A 22975-nucleotide genomic window follows, 5' to 3' on the forward strand; every position below is an offset into this window, starting at 1 on the left:
AACCATCATGGCGAACAGTGCGCATCTGAAGTGTCTCAGCTGAAAGAAATAATCCATTATTTATCAGCTTTAATCGGACCGATAACGATAACATTAAAAATGAACATATATCGGCTGATACCGATAACCGAAAATTCTTTATATTTGAAATCCAGTAACCGATATATTGGCAGATAAAGCTAAATCAAAAATTTTTATGTAATTTTTATAACAAAAACAAAAGTCTCACCATTAAAAGCCATGTCCCAAGCACACAATTATAATGTTCTCATTATAATATTATGTAGCCTATATGACAAACTTGCACTGTACACTTAACTGTATTTTCCTTTTTGAAGTGATTCCAATCATATTTCAAGCAATTCAAAACCATCATGGCGAAGTGTCTCAGCTGAAGGAAGTAATCCATTATTTATCGGCTTTAATATATCGGCCAAATGTTCTTATCGACCCGATAACAATAACATTCAAAATGAACATATATCGGCCGATACCGATATGGTGGCTGATATATCGTGCATCCCTAGCATTTACCCAAAATATGTGTCAAATCAGAGATTGTCTAGCTGATAGTGGATGAGGGAGAAACCCTTATATCACTTATTTATTTATTTGTAATTCCGTTTGGTACCACAGATATTACACACTTTAGCCTTAAGCCTCAGTTTTTAAAATCATCTTCACTGGAATAGACCACATCTTAGCGCTCGCTGACAGATCAAAGTGGCGCGTTAAACAAATTGGGGACGTGTGAACCTGAGAGGAGCGGGGACTGTTCGTCCGCAGACAGGCCTCTAGCTCGAGCTGTAATCTGCGGCCGCTAGTGATGAATGGTTTGGAATGCAGCTGCGCCTCCCGTACCCACGTTAACCTTGTCCCTTCTCATCAGTCACAGCGAGGAGCTCCGAGGCCGACAGCCACGAGGTGCTACAGATTCCGCCCAAATAGCACAATCATCGGCTGTTTGCGCTGTGCCGCCGCGGTTTCCCACAGACCAACAGTCCCCCGTTTCAAACGAGCTGCCACCATACATTATAGTCATGATCAGTGTAATACTTTCTGATTACTGTGTCACTTTGCTTCTGAATGGGTTCGATGAGACAAGTGTACATTTTGTAAATATACAGTCTGCTGCGGTATATTTACTGATTGCTTTTTTATTTTCTTTTTGGATGTCTTGTATGTCTCTGTTTACCTCTTTGCATCTCCTTCTCATTCATGTAAAGTGCAGAACCGAAGCCTTATTAGCTGGTGGAGCTTGATGTTAATTTGGTGCTATCAGCACATGCTTAATGGGACTTTAATAGGATTAATGGGAATTCTCTAATGAGTCGGGGTGCAGCGTTCATATACAAACGGCAATGGTGAACCTACTGATGCTTTTCACTCGGTTTAAATGATGACAAATGACTGAAATCCTGATCAAGACTGTTTCTTATGTGATGTGTGAAGTTATCTGCAGAGAGCAGCTTCCCCAGCAGAATACATGAATCTGCTTTAAGAGGCCGCTATAAACGTTTTTGTAACATCAAGCAAGCTTTCAGTGATGCTATGAACTGTATTTCCACCATGGGGGTAACGAAGCGTCTCAGGATCGCGCTAGATAATTGCGTTTTTATCTCACGGGCAGAGAGAAGGCAATGCGTCGATGTGAGGGGGCTGCGGGCCTCAAGAAACATCACAACAGAACAATCAAATGACACCGAGACAGAGCAAGGTTAGATGTGATTTTAATTTTTTTCATACACGTTTTAGCTCATCGCCTACAAATTGTTCCAGTTCTCACAGGGCTGCAGAGACAATCATCCATGGAAATGTAATTTTAAAACTTCTGTTACTCGCATTTGAACTTGAGGGTGCAACTCCAGAGCGATTTATCACTGTCTGCACACTGAGGGAAAAAAAAAAAAATTGGTGTAGGGTTTACTTTGCAATTTTCACTCAGAAATTGCTAGTACATTTCACAAATAATTACAAAGAAACGGCAAGTAACATTGACAGTAATGTGACATTTTGAAGTAGAAACACAAACATACTACAATAATGTTGTTGTTTTTTTTTACAACTTTAATAATTTTTACAGTGCAAGAGGGTTATATTGAGACCATTTGGGTGTTTGCAAACAGTGAGTGCGTTTACATGCACGTTCTTAACCCCGATTATGCTTAATAAGCCGACAATGCACGTGTGGTCGTGTAAATGCATTTACCTGTTTTTCTTTATCGGAGTAAGATCATAAATGGCTTAAGCGTAAACCAATCTCCACAGCTCGATTTTTGCCCCTTACACCGATTTTGCCCAGCATGTAAACACATTAACCGCGTTTAAACGCATTAAAAAGCATTTTTGTCAGCTTATTGAAGTGCGCATGTGTGATGATGTGACAGGAATGCATCCTTACTGCTCATCCAGGCAGAGCAAACGCTTTTCAGTAAAGGAGGAGGAAATATATCGCAAACTCAGACTCTTTCTTGACCCAAAGAATTATAAAAATGTGTTCTCATCTCGTTCAGCAGAAGTAGAAGTGGTTCAGTCAAAATGCTGCATCTGTAACTGAATGAAAGGATAATATTTGAGCCTGTAAGTTTCCAGCATGTTGCTATACTTTTTGGTTTTTAATGCTTTATTTAACATCACAACCGACATAATCTTGCATAGCCAGACCTTCAGACTGACGGCAGAAGGTCTGGACTCTAGCTTTCATTGTCCAAGGACCGCCCAAATGACGTTTGACTGACATGTAACGCAACCAGTCACAGTTCGCTTTGTTCCGCGTCATGTTTAGGGGCGTGAAAATGTAAAGTCGATGTCCCTACAATAACAGACCGGCGTGCATCTAATAAAGTATTCATTCAAGAACGTTGTGCAAGTTTACTGAAACACTGGAGCTGCGAACTTCACATACTTTTGAAAATCCAACGATTAGCTGATCCTGATAAGCGTTCAGTGTCACATTTGTAAACACAACGGCGTTAAAGAACGCAACATACACGTCTCCCGGACATTCTATAGAATTCCACCAACCAGATGACGACTTTGAAAATCCTGAAGTGTTTCCAGACGGTCCATGGGCGTGACGTCTGAGAATGAGACTACAACCGACATAACAAATGAAATGCTCTTGAGTCAGATACGCGAATTATTACGTTTTGACGTCACTACCGGGAAATAACCTGATTTATTCCAGTCATGTAAACAAAGTTTATTTGCGTTATTGGTTTGGATGTAAACCCGGACAACAGGTTATTTCAATAAGCTGATTTTTGAGTTATCTGCGTACATGTAAACATGCTTAGTGATGACGTGTTTTGTGGGCTTCTATGGAAGTCACAGAATAAAAGAGTAAAAAAGCTAAGTCCAAGTTTATATCTCACAAAAATCTGAATTGCGAGCGATATATAAACTCGTTATTCGGTCTTTTTTCCTCAGAATTGCGAGTTTACATCCTACAATTCGGACTTTTTTCCTCAGAATCATGATATAAACTTGCAATTCTGAGAAACAAGTCAGAATTGTGAAATAAACATGTTATAGGTTTAAATGTTATCTATGTAAAATGTTATAGGTTTAAATATTATTCCATTATCTCATTTAACAGCAGGGTTAATACATTATTTCCCCTATGAACTGCAAATGTGAATATTATGTAGATCTATGGTTTACATCAAATTTATGCTTTAATAGTAGGTTAATCGCCGCAGGTTTCATCAGTCCAGTCTGTCCGTTTAAAGGGATAGTTCACCCAAAAATGAAAATTCTGTCATAATTTACTCACCCTCAGGTTGATCCAAACCTGTATGAATTTCTTTGTTCTGTTGAACACAAAGGAAGATATTTTGAAGAATATGGGGAACTGAACAGTTCTGGGGCACCATTGACTTCCATAGTATTTTTTTTTCCTGCTATGGAAGTCAATGGTGCCCCAAAGTGGTCTGGTTACAAACTTTCTTCAAAATATCTTCCTTTGTGTTCAGCAGAACAAAGAAATTTATACAGGTTTGGAACAACTTGAGGGTGAGTAAATGATAACAGAATTTTCATTTTTGGGTGAACTATCCCTTTAATGGCTTGCAACTGTAAACGTCTGAGTTTAGCTTTAGCGTCTTCGACCAAGGTACACAGCAAAATCTCCAGAGTTAAATCAACTCTGCTCAGAGTACATATGGTCACTCTCTAAATAGTGTTAAAATAACACTGAAGCAGAGTTAAAGTTAATGAGATAATTAAACAATTAATTAAGTGATGATTGTGCATTAGTGATGAACACCTGCTGTTAACAAGCAGAATCACTGAAGAAAAGAGAAACACAAGAACTACAACTGACTTCAGTCACAGCCTTATTAATTGCTTAATTATCTCATTAACTTTAACTCTGCTTCAGTGTTACTTTAACACTATTTAGAGAGGGACCGTATGTACTCTGAGCAGAGTTGATTTAACTCTGGGGATTTTACTGTGTATTATGTAAAAATGAAGACCATGTATTTTTACATTCCAATTCTGATGGCCAAAGGCGTGACAACTTTGTTTTTTCTTACTCCATGAATTTCGCTCGTGTTCCTCCACTTGATGCCACTGTTTTTCTGCCACCAGCTCCCAAATGGTCTATATAACAAATTGTTAATCTCTAATTATCAGTACTACTTAAAATATTACACTCTAATAAATGCTGGGTTGTTTCAACCCATGTTTGGGTCAAATATGGACAAACCCAGCTGTTGGTTTATTAAAAAATAATGTCCATATTTAACCCAAACATGGGCTAAAACAACCCAACATTTTTAGAGTGTATAATCATTCTTTTTTTGTTGTTTTATTGAACTGTTTTCAATTAAAATTATGAATAGAACATTTTTCTTCATTCAGTATGCCTTTTTTCTTCTCTGACCTCCCTCAATATTATCTCTGTATGCTTGATGATGGAAATTCACTGGGATCAGATGTTCTCTAACTGGGCTTCTCTAAAATATTTGTCTCTAATTTGTCATTTATCTAAGAGCTTTAGATGGCATAATCAATGCCGGGTCATGAGGACTGGGAATTGAATGGTTAACGTAGCTCTTTCACAAAGGATAAGCCTCTTGGGAAGTCCTGGATTATGCCGGCGTCTGCGTTATTGGTGAACAAGCAGTTGGGCTGAAGAAGAAAGGAAGGGCTTTGAAGTCCTTAAATCACCCGTCTATACGTTTCATGTTTGTGTATGTTAATTAGCATCCACTGGATGAGTGATTTCTCTTTAGCGTAACACACAAATGACGCCCACCCACAGTGCAGTTTCCTCAACGGAATAGATTGAACTGCATTCGCTGTGGCACGATATCTGTGGTCACACATGTGCATGGTAGTGTTTTATAAGGAGCATCTTTATCCTTGTGATTACCATACAGAACTGTACAAGAGAAACACTGTTGTAGTAGTTTCTGTATGGTTTTGATGAATATCACATGACTGGAATATAGTGCACTGTGACCTGACATGTTTTCTAGGTTAAACATTTAGGGAAAATGCCCCAAATTGGTTCTCTTTGTAAAACAACAACAAAAAGGGGGAGCTGTTTTGTGGTACCCAAAGTAAGTTCCCATTCCTTTTGTATTGCACAGTCCTGCAACCCAATGCCAGGCAAATCAATTTGATCTATCAGTCAAGACAAAATCTATTACAGTTTGTGCAAAACTCAAAGTGAAGCCAGTTTGACATGTAGTCTTTGCATTTTCCCTCCTAGTGTATTGCATCTATTAGTGCATTTTGCTAACCTTTGCCTCCCGTGACCAGATATGCATTGCAACCCCCATTCTTTCTTTCATTTCAGTGCTTTGCCTCTTGTCCTGCCCGCTCTGAAGTTTTGGACGAATAAGTGCATCCCTCCTTACCCGCTCTTGCCCTTAGTATGCCCTTAGCACCCAATACTCCCTGCCACACACTATAACGCACAAAGTGTTGGCAAGTGTAAAATAGAATAAGTGAGCCATGCTGCTTATGTTTTTTTTTCTGTTGTTGGTTCCGCAAAGAAAAAAAAAAAAAAGAAGCTAAAAATCTTGCTGTTAGAATATCATGTTATTAATCCTGATCTTTTTTTCATTAGACCCACAAGGCTCCAAATCGGATGGTACTCACAAGAAAGGTACTTCCTTTTTATTTATCCAGGATTATACAAGTTTATTGATTCATGCAATCCGGGCGATATCTCATCTGAGAAACGGCTAAATGATTTAATGAGATAAAGATGTCTGTGTGTTTTGATAATGGTTGAGGGTAACATAACTAATTTGCCCGCAATGCCACTGACATCAGACGTGCGTCTGATCTTTTTGTAAATGGCATGCTAACTTCACATGGGCATAGAGATATTAGTTTATCTTTAGTGGTATAATTGGATATCATTTTTGACATTTATTTACTAGTGGGAGGATCAGAGTAACAGGACATTAAAAGTGTGCGTTTATTTATTAATTAGCTTCCTTTTACTCTCGCTGTGGAAATTACTATTTATTTAAATGTGTGTGTAGCCTCCAGTTGTTGGTTTAGCATTGGAGCTTTGTGCCACTATTTAGTACCAGTTTATCCCTGATCTGAGCTTTGTGTAGCCGGGCACAGTTTTTATCTGTGCACCACTGATTTTTCCTCTGATCCTGGCTTAAATTATAATTAAATTGGGAGAACAAATGAATTTTAACACCTGACTGAACAAAAGAAATTATTCATCTAATCAGATTTTGTTGCTTTAGATAACAAGCCATGGTTTTACATATTGCATTCAAATAATATATTTGATTCTGATCAAGTACATTTGTCGCCGTGGTGCATGTAATATTGTTTTTGTGAGTATTGAGGCTGCGGAGATGCAGCTCTAGTCCTGTGGGTCGAACGCTGCTGGTAGATTCTTATTACAACCCTGTTATTTAGCATTATTTACACAGCTCACTCCCTTTATATAGACTAATGTGGAGCCTTCTGGATGTTTGTCACTGCTCCAGTGTTCTCAAATGTATGATCATAGGAAGAGGATCCACAAATCACATTAGAGTATTATTCTGCATTTATCACACAACGTTTAATCATCATTTATCCCAGCTGCGATTACTGCTAGCTGTTGGTGTGCTCTAAAATATGTCTGCGGTATGTTTAATGTGTGTTGTATGCATATATTAGCAGTGTGTTGTTAAGAACCATAATGTTCATTTTGAGTTTTTCAAGCCTTGCTACCTTAAAATTAGTCATGACCATGTAAGGTTTCTACTTGAAGTAGCAGGTTGTAGATGTGTTTGGATAATTTGAATAATAATTTGTCAGGGATGAAGCGTTTCTGATCAGATGATGAATATTCAGTGTGTTTGTCTTTATTGCATACTTTTTTTCCTCTAAGAGTCATTTACACATCCAATAAATAGCTCAGTGTAGTGAAGAGCAGGTTCATTATGAAGTCACAAGGAAATATGACTTTCCAACATTTAGTTTCCTTACAATATTTCCTTTATTCATTTTTTTTAATAATAACCACAGTATGTAGGATTCTGTGTTTTAAAGTTATGTTTTTCTACAAGCGTATTAACATTTTGAAGTAGTTAAACTTCTATCTGTTCTTTAGAAAACGAATACAGGTTCATTACAATTAATCGTCCAAACAGATTTGTTAAAATGTTTTATATTTGAAACCCAGCAGTTGGGTTAAATGTTTGCCCAACCTACTGGGCAGTTTTATTTAACTCAACTATTGTTTAAAAATGACTATATGGCTGGCTTAAAATGAACCCAAAATATGTTGGAAATTAAAAATCAGACACATAATTACTAGAGGCGACAATTTAATACATGTTTATCATTTAATTATTATTCATTAAACTTAAATTAATAAATGTTAATTTCCAACATACTTTGGGTTCATTTTAAGCAAGCAATACAGTCATTTTTAAACAATAGTTGAATTAAGTAAAACTACCCAACAGGTTGGGCAAGCATTTAACCCAACCACTGGGTTAAAAAAAAACAAAAAAAAAAACCCCAACTGTTGGGTTAAAACAACCCAATCGCTGGGTTTGTCCATTTTCAACCCAACTTGGGTTGTTTTTAACCCAGTATTTTGTGCCTTTGTTTTGCTCAGCAGAGATACATAGCATTTTGTCAACTACACAACTGAATTACTTTCACACTATTAAAAAAATGTGCTTAAGTTAGTAGCATTAATACTTTTACCTAGTTACTCCCTAGGACTGTATATATGTTACTGAAATATGTAAATAACTCCAATAGCATTTCAGTATAATGGCCAGTGAAATCTGGATTGGACAGTACAGGAGTTCAGTCTCAGCGCTAGTCCAGCCGAGATGTCTGTCAGTTTAATAGAGATTCATCATATTAATCTAATTTTCTTCTTATCTCTAATCTTATTATTTCATATGCATAGCCACAGAGTATACGGAAACAATCGACACAGTCTCTCATATCATTAAAACCATCAGTTAACCTCAGTGTGAATCACTTTCACTGCAATATTGACCATTTTATCTCATGCCTCCTGCAGCTGAAGCTACCCAGGTAATCCAGTGTAATCAAACTGTAGTCGACTCATTCTCCATTCCGGACTCGCTGCCATAGCCCTCCTATTGATTTATGTCTCTCTCCAGCCTCCCTCCTCCAAGGCTGTCATGTTTCCCCTATCAGTGATGCTAGCCTCAGGGGCAGGAAGAGATCCTGGTAATTTAGCAGTGTGTCATTACTTATAGGCATGTGACAATGCTAACTCAGACACTCTCTCTGAAACTAGCTGTCACTGCACGGGCATCTCTCCCCGTCTGAGCCGCCTCTGTCCGACTCTTATGAATTTTAATACAATCCCCTTAATGGTTAGGGTCGCCTCTAGCTGAACCGAACCTGGAGTGATGGATGGCTGTGACTTCTGCTCAATCTGGATTTGGTTTTGTTGGAGTGGGTTGTTTCAAGTAGAAAACGCATAGAATGTAAAATGATGTTTCAGTCAGGGATCCATATAGCTGCTTTTCATGTCCATTAACCAGGTTGTTAATTGTCAACCATTTTGTCGTAGTCATTTGCTAACCCATTTCAGGACATGTTGTGCTATATTACATTTTTTTAATGCTTAGAATGTTTTGTTTTGTTTCTCTTTTTTACTACTCTATATTCTGTTTTCTGTTTTATTTTTTGTACAGTTTGATACTATTATGTTTTAGTAGTATTCTAGTGTAGTGTTTTGTTTTTGTGTACTATTCTATACTCTAGTTTGAACTATTATATTCTGTTTATGTATTCTTTTTTTATTATTCTATATTATGCTCTGTTTTTGTAGTATTCTAAAACAGTATTTTGTAATATCATATGTAAGGGATAATCCACGGCTAGCTGTGCATTAAACAATTTTAATGCATGACGTGGAAGGCAAAGCAGAGGTACATTCAAATCGGCTAGCTGTGGATATCGCGCTTGGTAACACTTTATTTTTGTGTCATTGTTACATATATTACATGTAGTTACTCTAGTAATAACTATACATTATGCATAATTACAAGTAACTAACCCTAAACCCAACCAAACCCTAATCGTAACCCTATAGTAAGTACATGTAGTTAATTAATATTACTCAGTACTTACATGTATAATTACAGTGTAACAAAGACACCTTAAAATAAAGTGTAACCCTTTATTTTAAGGTGACGTAGTGAGCAATATTAATTAACTACATGTACTTACTGTAGAGCAGTGGCTCTCAAACTTTTTTGGTTGCGCCCCCTTTAAATTTTTTACAAAATCTGATGCCCCCCCCCCATTATTTTATAATTTACTTATTTTATAAATAAATATTATATATGTAATAATATATTATCATTTCATTAAAAATTAGAAAAATTGAAAGATTTTTTAAATTGAAAAACATGCAATAAAAAACACCTGCATTAGTTTCACTTTGTAATGTCACTGAATCATTGAAAGCATAATAACAAGAAAATAATAGATCAGAATTTTTAATTTAAATAAACAAAAAAAAGTAAATATTTCAGCCCATAACAGTTTTGACAGCACCTCACAAGCTCAGCTTCTTGTAAGTTACGTCTTCTCACCGAAACACGTATAGCAGCGGAGTGCGCGCCGTTCACAATAGTAGCTTGTGATTCTGTCAGCTGAACGAATTCTATGTTGGGCTTGTTCACACAGTAACAAGTCAAGAATCTGAAGAAGAACGATTCAGTGTAATTGGCCTTCGGTGCCGCTTTATATAGGCAGAGCGCCAACCGCTATTCATGCACTTGAGCGCCATTGCAAAACTTTTTTTTTTTCCTGTTGATCTCCAGCGCGCCCCCTGCAGTACCCGTGCGCGTCAGTTTTCGTCAGTTACGGCGCATTAGATCTAGCATTCTGCCCACTTTAAATCAGACATAGAGATAAAGGAGACTGTCCTCCAAAAAAAAAAACTGACCCTATAGGTCGTGTTTCAAGCACCTTATTACGACCTGTATTTACGTTTTAAAGTCATGCGCCCTCTAGCTGGCGTAAAAATAATGACAATGTCGTGTTACGTCTGTCGTCATGAAATGACGTATGACTGTCGTTACCAATCAAAATTGTGATTGTTCATTTAAATGCAATGTGTGGACTTTTTACACCATTTCTCCTATTTCCATTTAGCAAAACTCTTTTTTTTTATTAATGACTACACCCACCCCATCCCTAAACCTACCCTTAGTGATTTATAGTACATATACTCTTTGAGCGCATGCGTTCCCTGGGATCGAACCCACTATCGCATGATCACGTGATTGCATATTGTTGTTGCAATGCTCTGCCAATTGAGCTACGCGAAACCCGAAATATGACGCAGATAAAAGGGAACAATGCATTAAAATGAAAGTGTCCTGTTGTCGATAGGGGCGCAACTTTAGTAAACACTCCTATGGGTCGTATTTCAGGGAAGTGACAAACAACCTATATGGTCGTATTGGTTGGAGAACATGTTGAGATAAAGTAGTGTGTAAAACTACATTTATTTGAATGAATGAATTATAGAAATTATTTAAATTCAACCAGCAATGTTACCTCCTTGTTGCTGAGAAATATAATGTAGCGATTCAGTACTGAAGCTGTTTTATTAATAAAAGTCGCATGGCAGCGTTGATAACAAGTTTCTGTGCTCCTGAATGTTTCTATGTGTGTGCAGCGCGATCTCTGAGTGGTGTATGCGTGTGTGTGTGCATCAGTGAAAACAGCACATTAATATAGAACGGTGATTAAACTGGAACTTGCATTAAACAGTTTTATACTACGAGGCTGCTGAATGCTCGAATCTGATTGGTTGACGAACGTTCTAAGGTGTGCAATAGAGTTTTGTCAAAAGTATGCAGAATGCAACTTTGAGCGCTGTTGAGCGGATTCGTAAACACCTCTGATTGGCCAATGTGTTGACACGCTCATTGGATATGTCTGTGATTGGCTACAATGATCAACGCACGGCAACGTTTTAAAGCACACGGAAGTGTGTTTAATTTGAAAGCGTTTTGAAAGCAGGCATCTATCAGTGGACCGGTCCACGATAGACGCCTGCTTTCAAACGCTCCCGTGCGTATCTGTGTAAGCGCTCGGTGAAGAGCATCATTGATGACTATTTACAACATTTTTACAGCGTTGATCATTGAAGCCAATCACAGACATATCCGATGAGCGCGTCAACACAATGGCCAATCAGAGGTGTTTACAAATCCGCTCAAAAGTGCCTAAAGCGTCACATTTTTTAAATTTCAGGTACCAAAGTCGGTACTTTTGACAACTCTAGTGTGCAATTATTTTCAGGGAAACGCACGGTTAGAGTAGTTCTAGGCCGGTCTTGACCGCATTACAGTTCCATATCACTTCGCCAAATTATTTCAGTTATTTCAAAAGGTCTTTACAGCCTACAACAGCAAAAGAAACATACCCCACAATGACACTGACCAAGCAAATATAGTAAACAATAGGATAAAAACGACAAATTATTGTCATGGTTTTTGCCACAAAATACGTTTTATTATGTCCTGAAAGGTCATACTCTATTTCCCGTTCTCTCACTCAAACGTGCACACAACACACTACGGACACACACTTGCACAGAAACACGTTGTTTCTCCGCTTTGCATCGTGGCCACCTCGGGTGTGCATTATTTTCTAATAATTCAACAGCCCGTTGTCAATTATTCCTTATTTCCTTGCACACCTTCCAGCCAATCAGAATCAATTATTCAGACAAACCATGGTATGTTTTTTTTAAAGAAGTAGTCTAATATATTTTTCTGTTTGTGCACTATTCTGTGTCATATTCTTTGTAGTATTCTATTTTTGTCCTATCCTGTACTGCATTGTGTTTTTGTGTAATATTCTAGTGTAGTATTCTGTTTTATGTACTATTCTATACTATGTTCGTTTTGTAGTATTCTATCAGTAGTAGTCTATAGTGTAGGGTGGTTTTTAGTATTATGGTATTCTATATTATATTCTGTCATTTTTGTTGTTATCTGTACTATATTCTCTTTTTATAGTATTCTATACTACTCTGTACTATATATTTTTTTGTGTGTGTGTATTATTTTGTTTTTGTTGTTCTAAATCTCTTCACACTACAAGAAATCACTTCTGATACTTTAACCGTCATCACATCAAACAACAAAATCTCAATAGAAATGGATTTTGGATTATGTAGCTACATGATTTATTTGTTTTTTTCACTGTTTCACTCTTTATAAAGAAGCTCAGCTCCTTCACTGCAGCTTAACACCTTTTCTTTTTACCTTATCACTGTAACTAGAGCAGCGCAAATTGAAAATTGCCCCATGCCAATAGATTTACCCAGCATCAGCCCATATGTACGAGGAGTAAGAGGAAGCCCTTGACATTTGCCCCGGTGTTGATTCAATGAGGTGCGATGAAAACGGTGTGCTAACATGGAAAATCTGGTAGGGCACTTTGCTGTCCCTTTGTTACCAGTGGATCTCACTCCAGATAAAAACTGCCTTGCCAAGACCTTATAGGTACAGCCGAAGCCATATAAATATTTAATGCCTCTGTGCCATTGTATTTCTGCTGAGAGCAGCTCGATTTTTAACATAGCAATATCATTAAGCTTTCTTTATTTATATCAGACACTTTCATTTGTGGTAGTCCACTTACCTGGGAGGCATCTTAAGTGCCCGTTGTTTGTAATAAATCTGTTTTGCTCCCGCATTGAGAGTGTCCTCTGGGTACAACATCTCGTGCGCCATTTTCCCACCAGCTGACCGGCGTAAAACAGACTAATGGCTTTTGAGGCCGTATCATTCTCCAGTTGCTGCTAGGTAAAGAGATGGACTCTGGTATTGATCAGTTTAGACATGGACCTTGTTAATGAAAGACTATAAACTGGTAACTGTAAAGATGAGTTGTGGTTGTTGGTTTATGAAGTAGTAATTGGTCTCTCGGCTCACTGTTTTTTTTTTTTTTGTTGTTGTTTTTTCTCTCTCTCTTTGGCGGCAAGCACATAATTTATGGGCTTTCTAAGGAGGTTATACTTACCCAAGGGACATTTGATTAATGATTGTTCTGTTTATGCATGAAATTAATCACAGTAATGACTTTCTCAATGTCTTGATTTTTCTTTGTAAATACTTAATTGTGCAACGTCAATACAGTCCAGAAAAACGCTCTTCCCCCACTTTCTCCTTCTCTGCCTCTGATGAGCACATCTCTAGGAAAGACGAGGCTGATCTTTGTGACTCGCGTGTCTTGTTTGTGTCTGTGTAATAAAGAGAAGCGCAGTGAAACGTGTGAGGCTTCTAAACTACCGTCACCTCTACGAGATGAGAGTGGAGGCACGGCTCCGAAATTAAGGTCTGATTTGCTGGGAAAGACAGCTGAGTGAAAAATATATGAATAACCTGTACGTCCCTTCGTTGGTGGTTGCTTCTCTCTGCAGTGAGCTGCTCTTAGGAGAGTGGGGCGCAGATTGTTTGGCAAAAACATGGCAAAGCAAATCATTCTTGGCGATGACTCACCCTTTCCTGACAGTTAATGAGCTCTGTCTTTCTCTCTCTCCTCTCCTTATTGGAGGCTGGGCTCACAAATGAACTGCAGTGGGGGTGAGGACATTAGATTTCCTCTGTGCTGCGTCACATACAGCAAGGAAAGCCAAGAACAGACAAATGATTACAGCCAGTGTAATACCCAGTGGAAGAAATAAGCCAAGAGCAAGTAACTATGGGGCCTGACACTGTATAGAGGCTCAAACAGGAACTGCCTTATAATATGATACTATTCGAGCCAGTTCCAAAACTAGTGAGCCGCCTATGAAGGCAAAGTCTGGTTCAAAAGGTAAGCAACTGAATTATGCTAAGATACCTCATTTAAGCCAAATTCCTTCACAGAGAACGATAATGCACTACAAGTGATAAAAAGAAATCCAAGATGGCGGACAAAGCCATGTTGACTTATAAATAATGCTATATTTGGTTTAAAATGGAATGTTACGTTACGCACACTCATTAATTTCGCTGAACTGAACAATTAGAGAACTGTGCTGTTAGCTTAGCAACATGCTAATGTCGGACTCTATTGCGAGTTGAGTCTTTCATGCAGAATGCAAATTGTATGGCGTCTGGAATGTTACAAATTAGTTTGATTATGATTAGGGCTGCACGATTAATCAAAAATAAACCGAACATATTTGGCAAAGACTAAATTGGGTTTTTTTTATGCGCAGCTTCTCAGTGAAGCACCGCTCTGTGATCAGTAGTAAATGCTGCTCCATCTGAAGGCCAGAGGGCGCTCTTGCACAGAAACTCCAAATATCCCCCGCAGATGTAAGATAATACACATCGTACTATCTCTGTAGTTGAATTAACAGAAGAAAGAAACTTTGATTTGATTAAACATGACTAATAAACACACGACTACGACAAAATATGGTTAATATATGAGTTCTTCAAGCCTTCTCAGGTATTTTCATGATGATAAGCATTAAGTATGTTTATAATGCAATGCTAATCGACATAGCCTTTATCACTGTATAGAATACTATGAAATAATATGTTGCGTGCCTTATTCTAGGGCTGCTCGATTATGGCAAAAATAATCACGATCAATATTGAAATCACGATTATTTATCACGATTATTAGTGGGTGATATGATCAAAGTCTTATTTCATGATATGAGTAATTTTAAATGTCAGTGAAATTTCACAATTATCAATACTTCAGCAAAAACTAATACTAGGTTAATTAATGTAAGTAAAAAGTCCTCAAAACAGCTAAAGAAGACAATAAACAGTCAACAATTAAATAAGAACAAAGAAACTAATTACAAACAAAGCACAGAACAAATAAAATACAACAGAACAAAAATACAAATGAAATAAACAGCGCTTTAGGTTTTTCAGATAGATGTACTAACAGTGGTATTTAGATAAGTAATACCCAAAAGAATGTAAAATAACTGCTGTTTACATTAAATATAGACATTCTTATTTAAAACTAAAGTTATTCACTCAAGAGCAGTGAGTGATTTTATCTTTGTCTTTTCCTGTTAGATTAACAATGACTTTAGCAATCATTAATGTTGGCTGCTGTCCCTTTAAGAGCTGCACGGACCCAATAGACCTTATGTAGCCCCGCCCTTTTCAGCGCTGCGCTCGTTGTCTTTTGTGTTCCGGTTTGTATTTCCACAGCGAACTTACGTATTTATGAATAAACTGCTCGTTTTGAAAACTTCCCGGTCGACTGACATTTGTTAAGACATCTGATTTAAACATTACAATGTTCACGATAACTTTCATTGATTCTACAAGTAAATCCACTTCACCAGCTAATTATTCTTTGACAGCGATGCCATAGAAACATACAGAGCTACCGCAAAAACAGAAGTTCAAAGACAATATTATAAAGATGGCGACGCCTCTATGTTATGCTGCCTTCACGAGGTCTCGGAATTATGGTAAATACGAGTTTCCTAGGTAAAAATTGCACATGAACACCCTTTCATTTCGCAACATGAATGCGATGAGCTCGTAATCACGACTTCAGAAGTGGTGATTATCAAATTTCCAATAGCAAGTGAAGGCAGCAATACACATGCACACTTTCTCAGTGTACACTTAAGACATAACCGACTGCATTTACGAGGATACTTACCAAAATGGCATTTCGATATATTTGTGTTGGCTATTTGACTGTTTAGGCGCGTATCTGAAGCCATTTGCTTATTCGCGTCCCGCACTGTCCCAGAGCACGCACAGGTGGCCGCCTAGGGAACAGCGTCCGTTTCGCGGCTTAATGCGCTTTTAATAGCACTGTTTATGTTTAATATCAAGCACGTCCCGAAGTTTAGCAACAGCAGACTGCATTTTACATCCCTCTCTTATTCGGCTGATTTGGATGTTAAGTTTGGTTTAGGGAGGAATAAAAGTGCACCACTGTGGAGGAAAGGAAGGTGTGCTAAACGGGATGCAGCATCGGTACAGTAATCGTTTTACCTCGATTATCTTGTTTTCATAATCGTTGGAAGCCAAAATTGAAAATATGATTAATTGCACAGCCCTACCTTATTCTGTTTAAGAAGCCACATCATCTCACAGAAGGATGTTTTCAAACACTCAACTGATGTTATGAAGTGAGTTTGGAGTAGAAACATGTTATTAAATGTTGTCTTTTGTTGGACAAGAGGTTCATAAATGCTTCTCATGTTTGGAAATTCACGTGTTGCTTTTTCAAATTCACGTTATAAGCGACTCAAACTCACCGTGCTTTCAGATGGAGCAGCATTTATTGCTTCACTGACAAGCTGCGCATGAAATAAGTAGCAGCCTTTGCGATTTCATAATCGCACTAATAAGCACGATTTCGGGTTAATTTCGATTAATCGTGCAGCCCTAGTTAGGATGCTCCCTTAGAAGGGAGCTGCCTTTGTAGGCAGGCAGTGGGACAGCTCACTAGGTTGTTGTGTTCATTTAAGATATAAACCTTAGTCAGGTTTGACGCCACATTGAATTTAACACAAATGAAAATGAGGATATGACTCTCCTTTGCAATGGCACGTACTATAAAAAGATACTAGATCACATAATTTTTTTTTTTGTTAAACAGTACAATCCATTGAACGCACTGTATTTCTGTCCCTCACAGCTTCGTTTTCATCCCTGTCTAAATTAAAGGGTTAGTTCACCCAAAAATGAAAATTCTGTCATTAATTACTCTGAGTACAGTGGTTCAATATTAATATTATAAAGCGACGAGAATATTTTTGGTGCGCCAAAAAAACCAAAATAACGACTTATTTAGTGATGGCCGATTTCAAAACACTGCTTTAGGAAGATTCGGAGCGTAATGAATCAGCGTGTCGAATCATGATTCGGATCGCGTGTCAAACTGCTGAAATCACGTGAATTTGGCGCTCCGAACTGCGAATTCGACACGCTGATTCATAACGCTCCGAAACTTCCTGAAGCAGTGTTTTGAAATCGGCCATCACTAAATAATTTGTTTTTTTTGTTTTTTTTTTTGGCGCACCAAAAATATTCTCGTTGCTTTATAATATTAATATTGAACCACTGTACTCACATGAACTGATTTAAATATGTTTTTAATACCTTTATGGATCTTGAGAGTGGAAATGTCATTGCTCCCTATGGAGGCCTCACGGAGCCATCGGATTTAAACAAAAATATCTCAATTTGCATTCCGAAGATTAACGAAGGTCTTACGGGTGTGGAACGGCATGAGCGTGAGTAATAAATGACAGAATTTTCATTTTTGGGTGAACTAACCCTTTAAGTATGGCACTTCTCTGACGTATCTAAAATCTATTTCTCAATTAAAACATTTCTGATGACGCAACGCTGTAAAATGTCAAATCATACATATGAGGTAAATTTATTTCCAGGTAATAGTTTTCTCGGGGATTACACTTCAGCAGCCTTATAGAGCAACTAATAAATTGTGCAAGACTTTGCAGATTGCAATATGCTTCTTTCCAGTAATCTACTCGTTCAGCACCTTAGGATGCTGCGTGTGGCTCGTCAGCAGGCAGAGAAATGGGGTTCAGGGTTTCTCCATGCTGTTCAGCAGCTCTGTATCTAACCGAATCAGAAGTGTGGAGCCGCCTGACAGGGTCTTTACGAGGCCATGAGCGCCGTGTCACTCCAAATATCCCCCTCTCTGTGTTTACAGAGCCATATGTGATGGATCGCTTGTTTTTTTAACAGCAGAAGTATGGTTTCTGTTCAGTCGTATACATCTGTCTCTTTGACTGCAGGTTTTCTTCCAATATTTCTAAAACAGAAATGGGAGGAACAATGGCTTCCCTTTGAGGGTTTGTTCTGTCCTGATAATAATACTGTTGGCCCTTGTCTTCACAGAAGACTCACCTCAAGATCCATTCTCCTTGGGATGATTAGTCTAATAAACAATTTTACTCCATATTTTAACAGCATCTTTGTTTTGAAAGCTAAGGCAATCCGTGTATCTTAAAAATAAGATTTACATGCTTAATGTCAATTATAATGTGCTTATTTAGCAGGTAAGTTTTGGTTAGTATTTGTAGTTGATTCTTAATAAAGAATATTTTAAAATTTTGGTAAGATTAAAATGGGTAGGATAACCTGTTTTTTTTTTTTTTTATCAGTATCATTTAACTTATTTGTTGTTGTTTTTTTGTTGTTTTTCTCTTTTCTTTTTCCACAGGTCCACCTGTGAACGTAACATGCAACATTTTTATTAACAGTTTTGGATCTATTGCTGAAACAACAATGGTGAGTATATTGACAAAAGTGATACACATGATATGTAACCCTATAATGTTTTGGTGAAGAAAACAAATCAGATGAACGGGCTCCAAAACTCTGAGAAATATTCTTCTATTTTGCATTTGTCTATTTTAGTACATTTTTGTCAATACATATGATTAGCATAACAAATTGAGTGAGAAGTTGAACATAAATTTGAATATGCTTCTTTCGTTTTAGTTTTTTTTTTCTGTTTCTTTCAAGGTTTTAATTAAAATCCAGTCCCAGAATATTGGACCCCTCCGTTCACACCTAGAATGATCACGATAACTATGAAGTTTAATAATAATTATTCTAATTCTGAATAATAGTTACACTTTAATTCGATTTTATTATAAGTGCTCGCTACTATGTCATCTGTCACTTAAAATTATTGAGCTCTTTCAAGTCAGATGGATGTTGATAGGCTGTCACTGTTTTTATCATTCATTAGCTGGAAAAATCTTTCTGAAGGTGACTCCAACAATTGTTTTTGTTATAGTTGTGTTGTGGGCTTTACTATTTGGTAACACTTTATTTTGATGGTCCACTTTAGTAATACTACTAGCTATAAGTAACTTTGCAACTACATGTCAACTACCAGTAAATAGAGAATTAGTAGACTGTCTGCTTAACATTTTTTTTGATGCTCCACCAACTAACATTTTACTGACAATAAGTACCAGTCTACTAATACTCTAATGACTGGTATTTTTTCCAGCTGATGAATGATGAAAACATTGACAATGTTTTAAGCCAATCAGCATCCATCTAACTTGAAACTGATGACATAGCAGCGCACACTTATAATAAACAGAATGTTACTGCCTTTGGTGTGAATGCTAAAATAGTTATTGTTATAGTTATCATTCTTGGAGTCAATGGGCCTTAAGTGGTCACTCTTTTTATGGTAATGGAAAGAAGGTGAATTAAAAGGATTAGTTCACTTCAGAATTACAATTTCCTGATCATTTGCTCACCCCCATGTCATCCAAGATGTTTATGTCTTTCTTTCTTAAGTGGAAAAGAAATTAAGGTTTTTGAGGAAAACATTCCAGGATTTTTCTCCATATAGAGGACTTCAACGGCTACCAACAGGTTGAAGGTCCAAATGTCAGTTTCAGTGCAGCTTCAAAGAGCTCTACACGATCCCAGACGAGGAATAAGGGTCTTATCTAGCGAAACGATTGGCCATTTTCTAAAAAAAATAAAATTATACACTTTTTAACCACAAATGCTCATCTTGCATTAGCTCTTCGATGTGCCACGCATTACATAATCATGTTGGAAAGGTCAGCAAGAACCAAGCAAGTGTTTACAAAGCGAATGCCTTTACAAAAAAAAGTAAAAATGATGATATTGGATGATTTTAAAGCTGAAGGAGAAAATGAGATGGAGTTTTTCAACCTACCACGGTACTACCCGTGACCTTTCCAACGTGATTACGTAATGCATGGCGCATCGCAAAGCTGGTGCAAGACGCGCATTTGTGGTTAAAAAGTATATACATTTTAGAAAATGACCAATTGTTTTGCTAGTTAAGACCCTTATTCCTCATCTGGGATTGTATAGAGCCCTTTGAAGCTGCACTGAAACTGACATTTGGACCTTCAACCCGTTGGTCCCTGTTAAAGTCCACTATATGGAGAAAAATGCTGGAATGTTTTCCTCAAAAACCATAATTTCTTTTTGACTGAAGAAAAAAAGACATAAACATCTTGGATGACATGGGGATGAGTAAATTATCAGGAAATTTTAATTCTGAAGTGAACTAATCCTTCAATATGTGCACCCAAATCCAGACTCTCACATTTGTAGATTTATCGAACATATTCCAATAAGTACCTCTAGGGCAATATAGTTGTTTTCAGTTTCCAAGTATTGATAAATGCAAATGCAATTGAAAGACATTTTCAACCGTTGACCAGGTGAAGGTAATACTTCATTCGAGCCTCTATGAGCACGAAATAAATAATATCTTGTAATGCCAAGATTTCCTGTTTGGCACCAGCTGAGCAGGTCCTAAACTTCAGCAGCTTGCAGAACCCCTTCAAGCAGAACAAATGCAGTGCTTTCCACTCTTTCTTTCCTCCATAACCAGCGGAATTGATCCGAGTTGCTCATGCTCGTGTTCACACTGAGCAAACGGCGGCGAGGTGGAGGGGCAGGGGCAGGTAATGTGAGCGATATCGATAAATCTTTAGTGCTTATAGGGCAGTCGAGAACAATGTTTCATCCTGTAATGATCCTGACCGATTCCGGCCACTTCTGAGACCGTCGGTCCCCCCCGGCCTTTCGCTGTCCTAATTGTTTACCCTTCTTATAAGGCAAGGGGCTCACGGGAGAGGCGAGTGGCTATTTAATTAGCTCGCCGGCTCTTTCATTTTCTTGAGCAAGCAAGAGAGAGAGAACGTGTAAATTTCAGCGTCCGTCATTTGTTAGGAGAGTTGGGCGCGCGAGAGTCGTGCAAACTTTTTCTAATATGTCACCGTCAGGATAGGATCTGGCCTTGGGCTTGAATCGCATTATGAGTGGGTTGTTGCCATAAATCACTCTCCTTAGCCTAGAGAAATCAAATCAGAAAAAAAAGTTGTGTGTGCGCTGATGAATGTGCGCCCACTCCTCGCTTGTTTGCAAAATCATTCTGTCGGAAACTAGCTGTATGTTTGAAGGGGAGCGTTTGACTGCAGGCGTCCTGTTGTGGTAATGGATGTCGGAAAATCACAGTAGACAAGAGCAAAAGGTTTTACTAATTTTGCCATATGTATGCGTGGTTTCTGTGACGTTAAATGTGTGTAATGTGCGTTTGCCGAAGAGAACAGATGTGTTTACATAACACCTGAGTAATTGGGAGATAATGCTACTGGTAATGAAGCCGCTATGTATCGCTCTGTTGTTTTTGCAGGGTTTAATTTGTGCTACAATGACCGTGGGCTGTTTATCATAAAGGAGAAATATTGACAAAGTTAAATCGATGGGACTTGTTCTTTTCCATTGCTCTCCGAGAGGCAAATCTAATAACCTGAGACAGATGATTCTCCTCCATCAAAATATTTCGAAATCCTTGGGATGAACCGGTCACCTTACATTAGGATAATTGCCCTGAAATGTCCTTGCATGTTGTAGCTGATTGCCATTGCAAAGGTCATCCAGTATATTCTGTGCCGTGCGGATCATCCCAAGGTACATTACTGCCCAGACAGTTTAATGGTCTCCCTGAAATGATATAACTGCATGCCTGTTTTGGAGAAGAATTGACAATTATGGCAGTGTGTTGGGGCGAAATGCCACTGCTTTACGGTGTCTGCTTTTACGCACCAGTCTGCCTGCGCAAATAACAATTACCTTGAGCAAAATGTATAGTGGGATGATGCCAAATTTACCTGGACTAAGTTTAGACATACTAGCAAATGTCTTTGTGAAACTTCACAGGTTCCTGAATCTGATGTTAGCTTATAAAATGTACTGGTGTCTCTTCCTCACCTCTGATCGGTTGACATGGCTGTCTTTGTGCGCCACAGGATTACAGAGTGAACATTTTTCTGAGACAGCAGTGGAATGACCCTCGGCTGGCCTACAGCGAATATCCCGATGACTCTCTTGACCTTGATCCCTCCATGTTGGACTCCATTTGGAAACCCGATCTGTTCTTTGCCAATGAAAAGGGAGCTAATTTCCATGAGGTTACCACTGACAACAAGCTTTTGAGGATCTCCAAAAACGGGAATGTTTTGTACAGTATAAGGTGAGAGAGCAATATATAATCTAATCGTACGGTGTGTTTGTACACTTTAGACCGGGGCTAGTTGTCACACCAGCTTTATTGCAGTCTAGGTTTCTCAGGGTGGATTGATTTCTGTGTGCCCTTTGAAAAAAAAGACATACAGTTCATTAAACACACGTTGACCTTTTGAGATAACATGGCTCAGTAGTGGGCCATGTTGTTACGCTATATGGGGCAAGTTGTCGCAAAGGAACCTGCCATTAAACAGCTTTTTATAGAATTTTCTGCAAAATGTAAAAAACAAAATCATTATTATACAGAAAAATGTAGCAAAAAAAAACTATCAACAAATGTTTTGGCCAAATAATATAAAAATTATAAAACATATACAATATAAGACTACATTTAATTGATCAAAAGTGAGTAAAGACGTTTATAATGTATAAAAAGATTTCGATTTCAAATAAATGCGTAACTTTCTATTCATCAA

The 22975-nt window shown here is 37.9% G+C and overlaps 1 protein-coding gene across 3 annotated transcripts in view; it reads left to right on the forward strand.

Moving 5' to 3' along the window:
• glra1 (glycine receptor, alpha 1) overlaps positions 1-22975 on the forward strand; it is a 69570-nt gene that overhangs the window by 15174 nt on the left and 31421 nt on the right. The window contains exons 3-5 of one of the 3 annotated variants that reach the window (XM_051860662.1): positions 6083-6121; positions 18682-18749; positions 22283-22506. In XM_051860662.1, the coding sequence (XP_051716622.1) occupies positions 6083-6121; positions 18682-18749; positions 22283-22506 (331 nt within the window). Of the gene's footprint in view, positions 1-6082; positions 6122-14168; positions 14320-18681; positions 18750-22282; positions 22507-22975 lie in introns of those variants that run through there. The other 2 variants (XM_051860664.1, XM_051860663.1) reach the window with 2 other exon arrangements.

This window comes from Ctenopharyngodon idella, chromosome 14 (assembly GCF_019924925.1).
Source record: "Ctenopharyngodon idella isolate HZGC_01 chromosome 14, HZGC01, whole genome shotgun sequence".
Classification (NCBI taxonomy): Eukaryota; Metazoa; Chordata; class Actinopteri; order Cypriniformes; family Xenocyprididae; genus Ctenopharyngodon; species Ctenopharyngodon idella.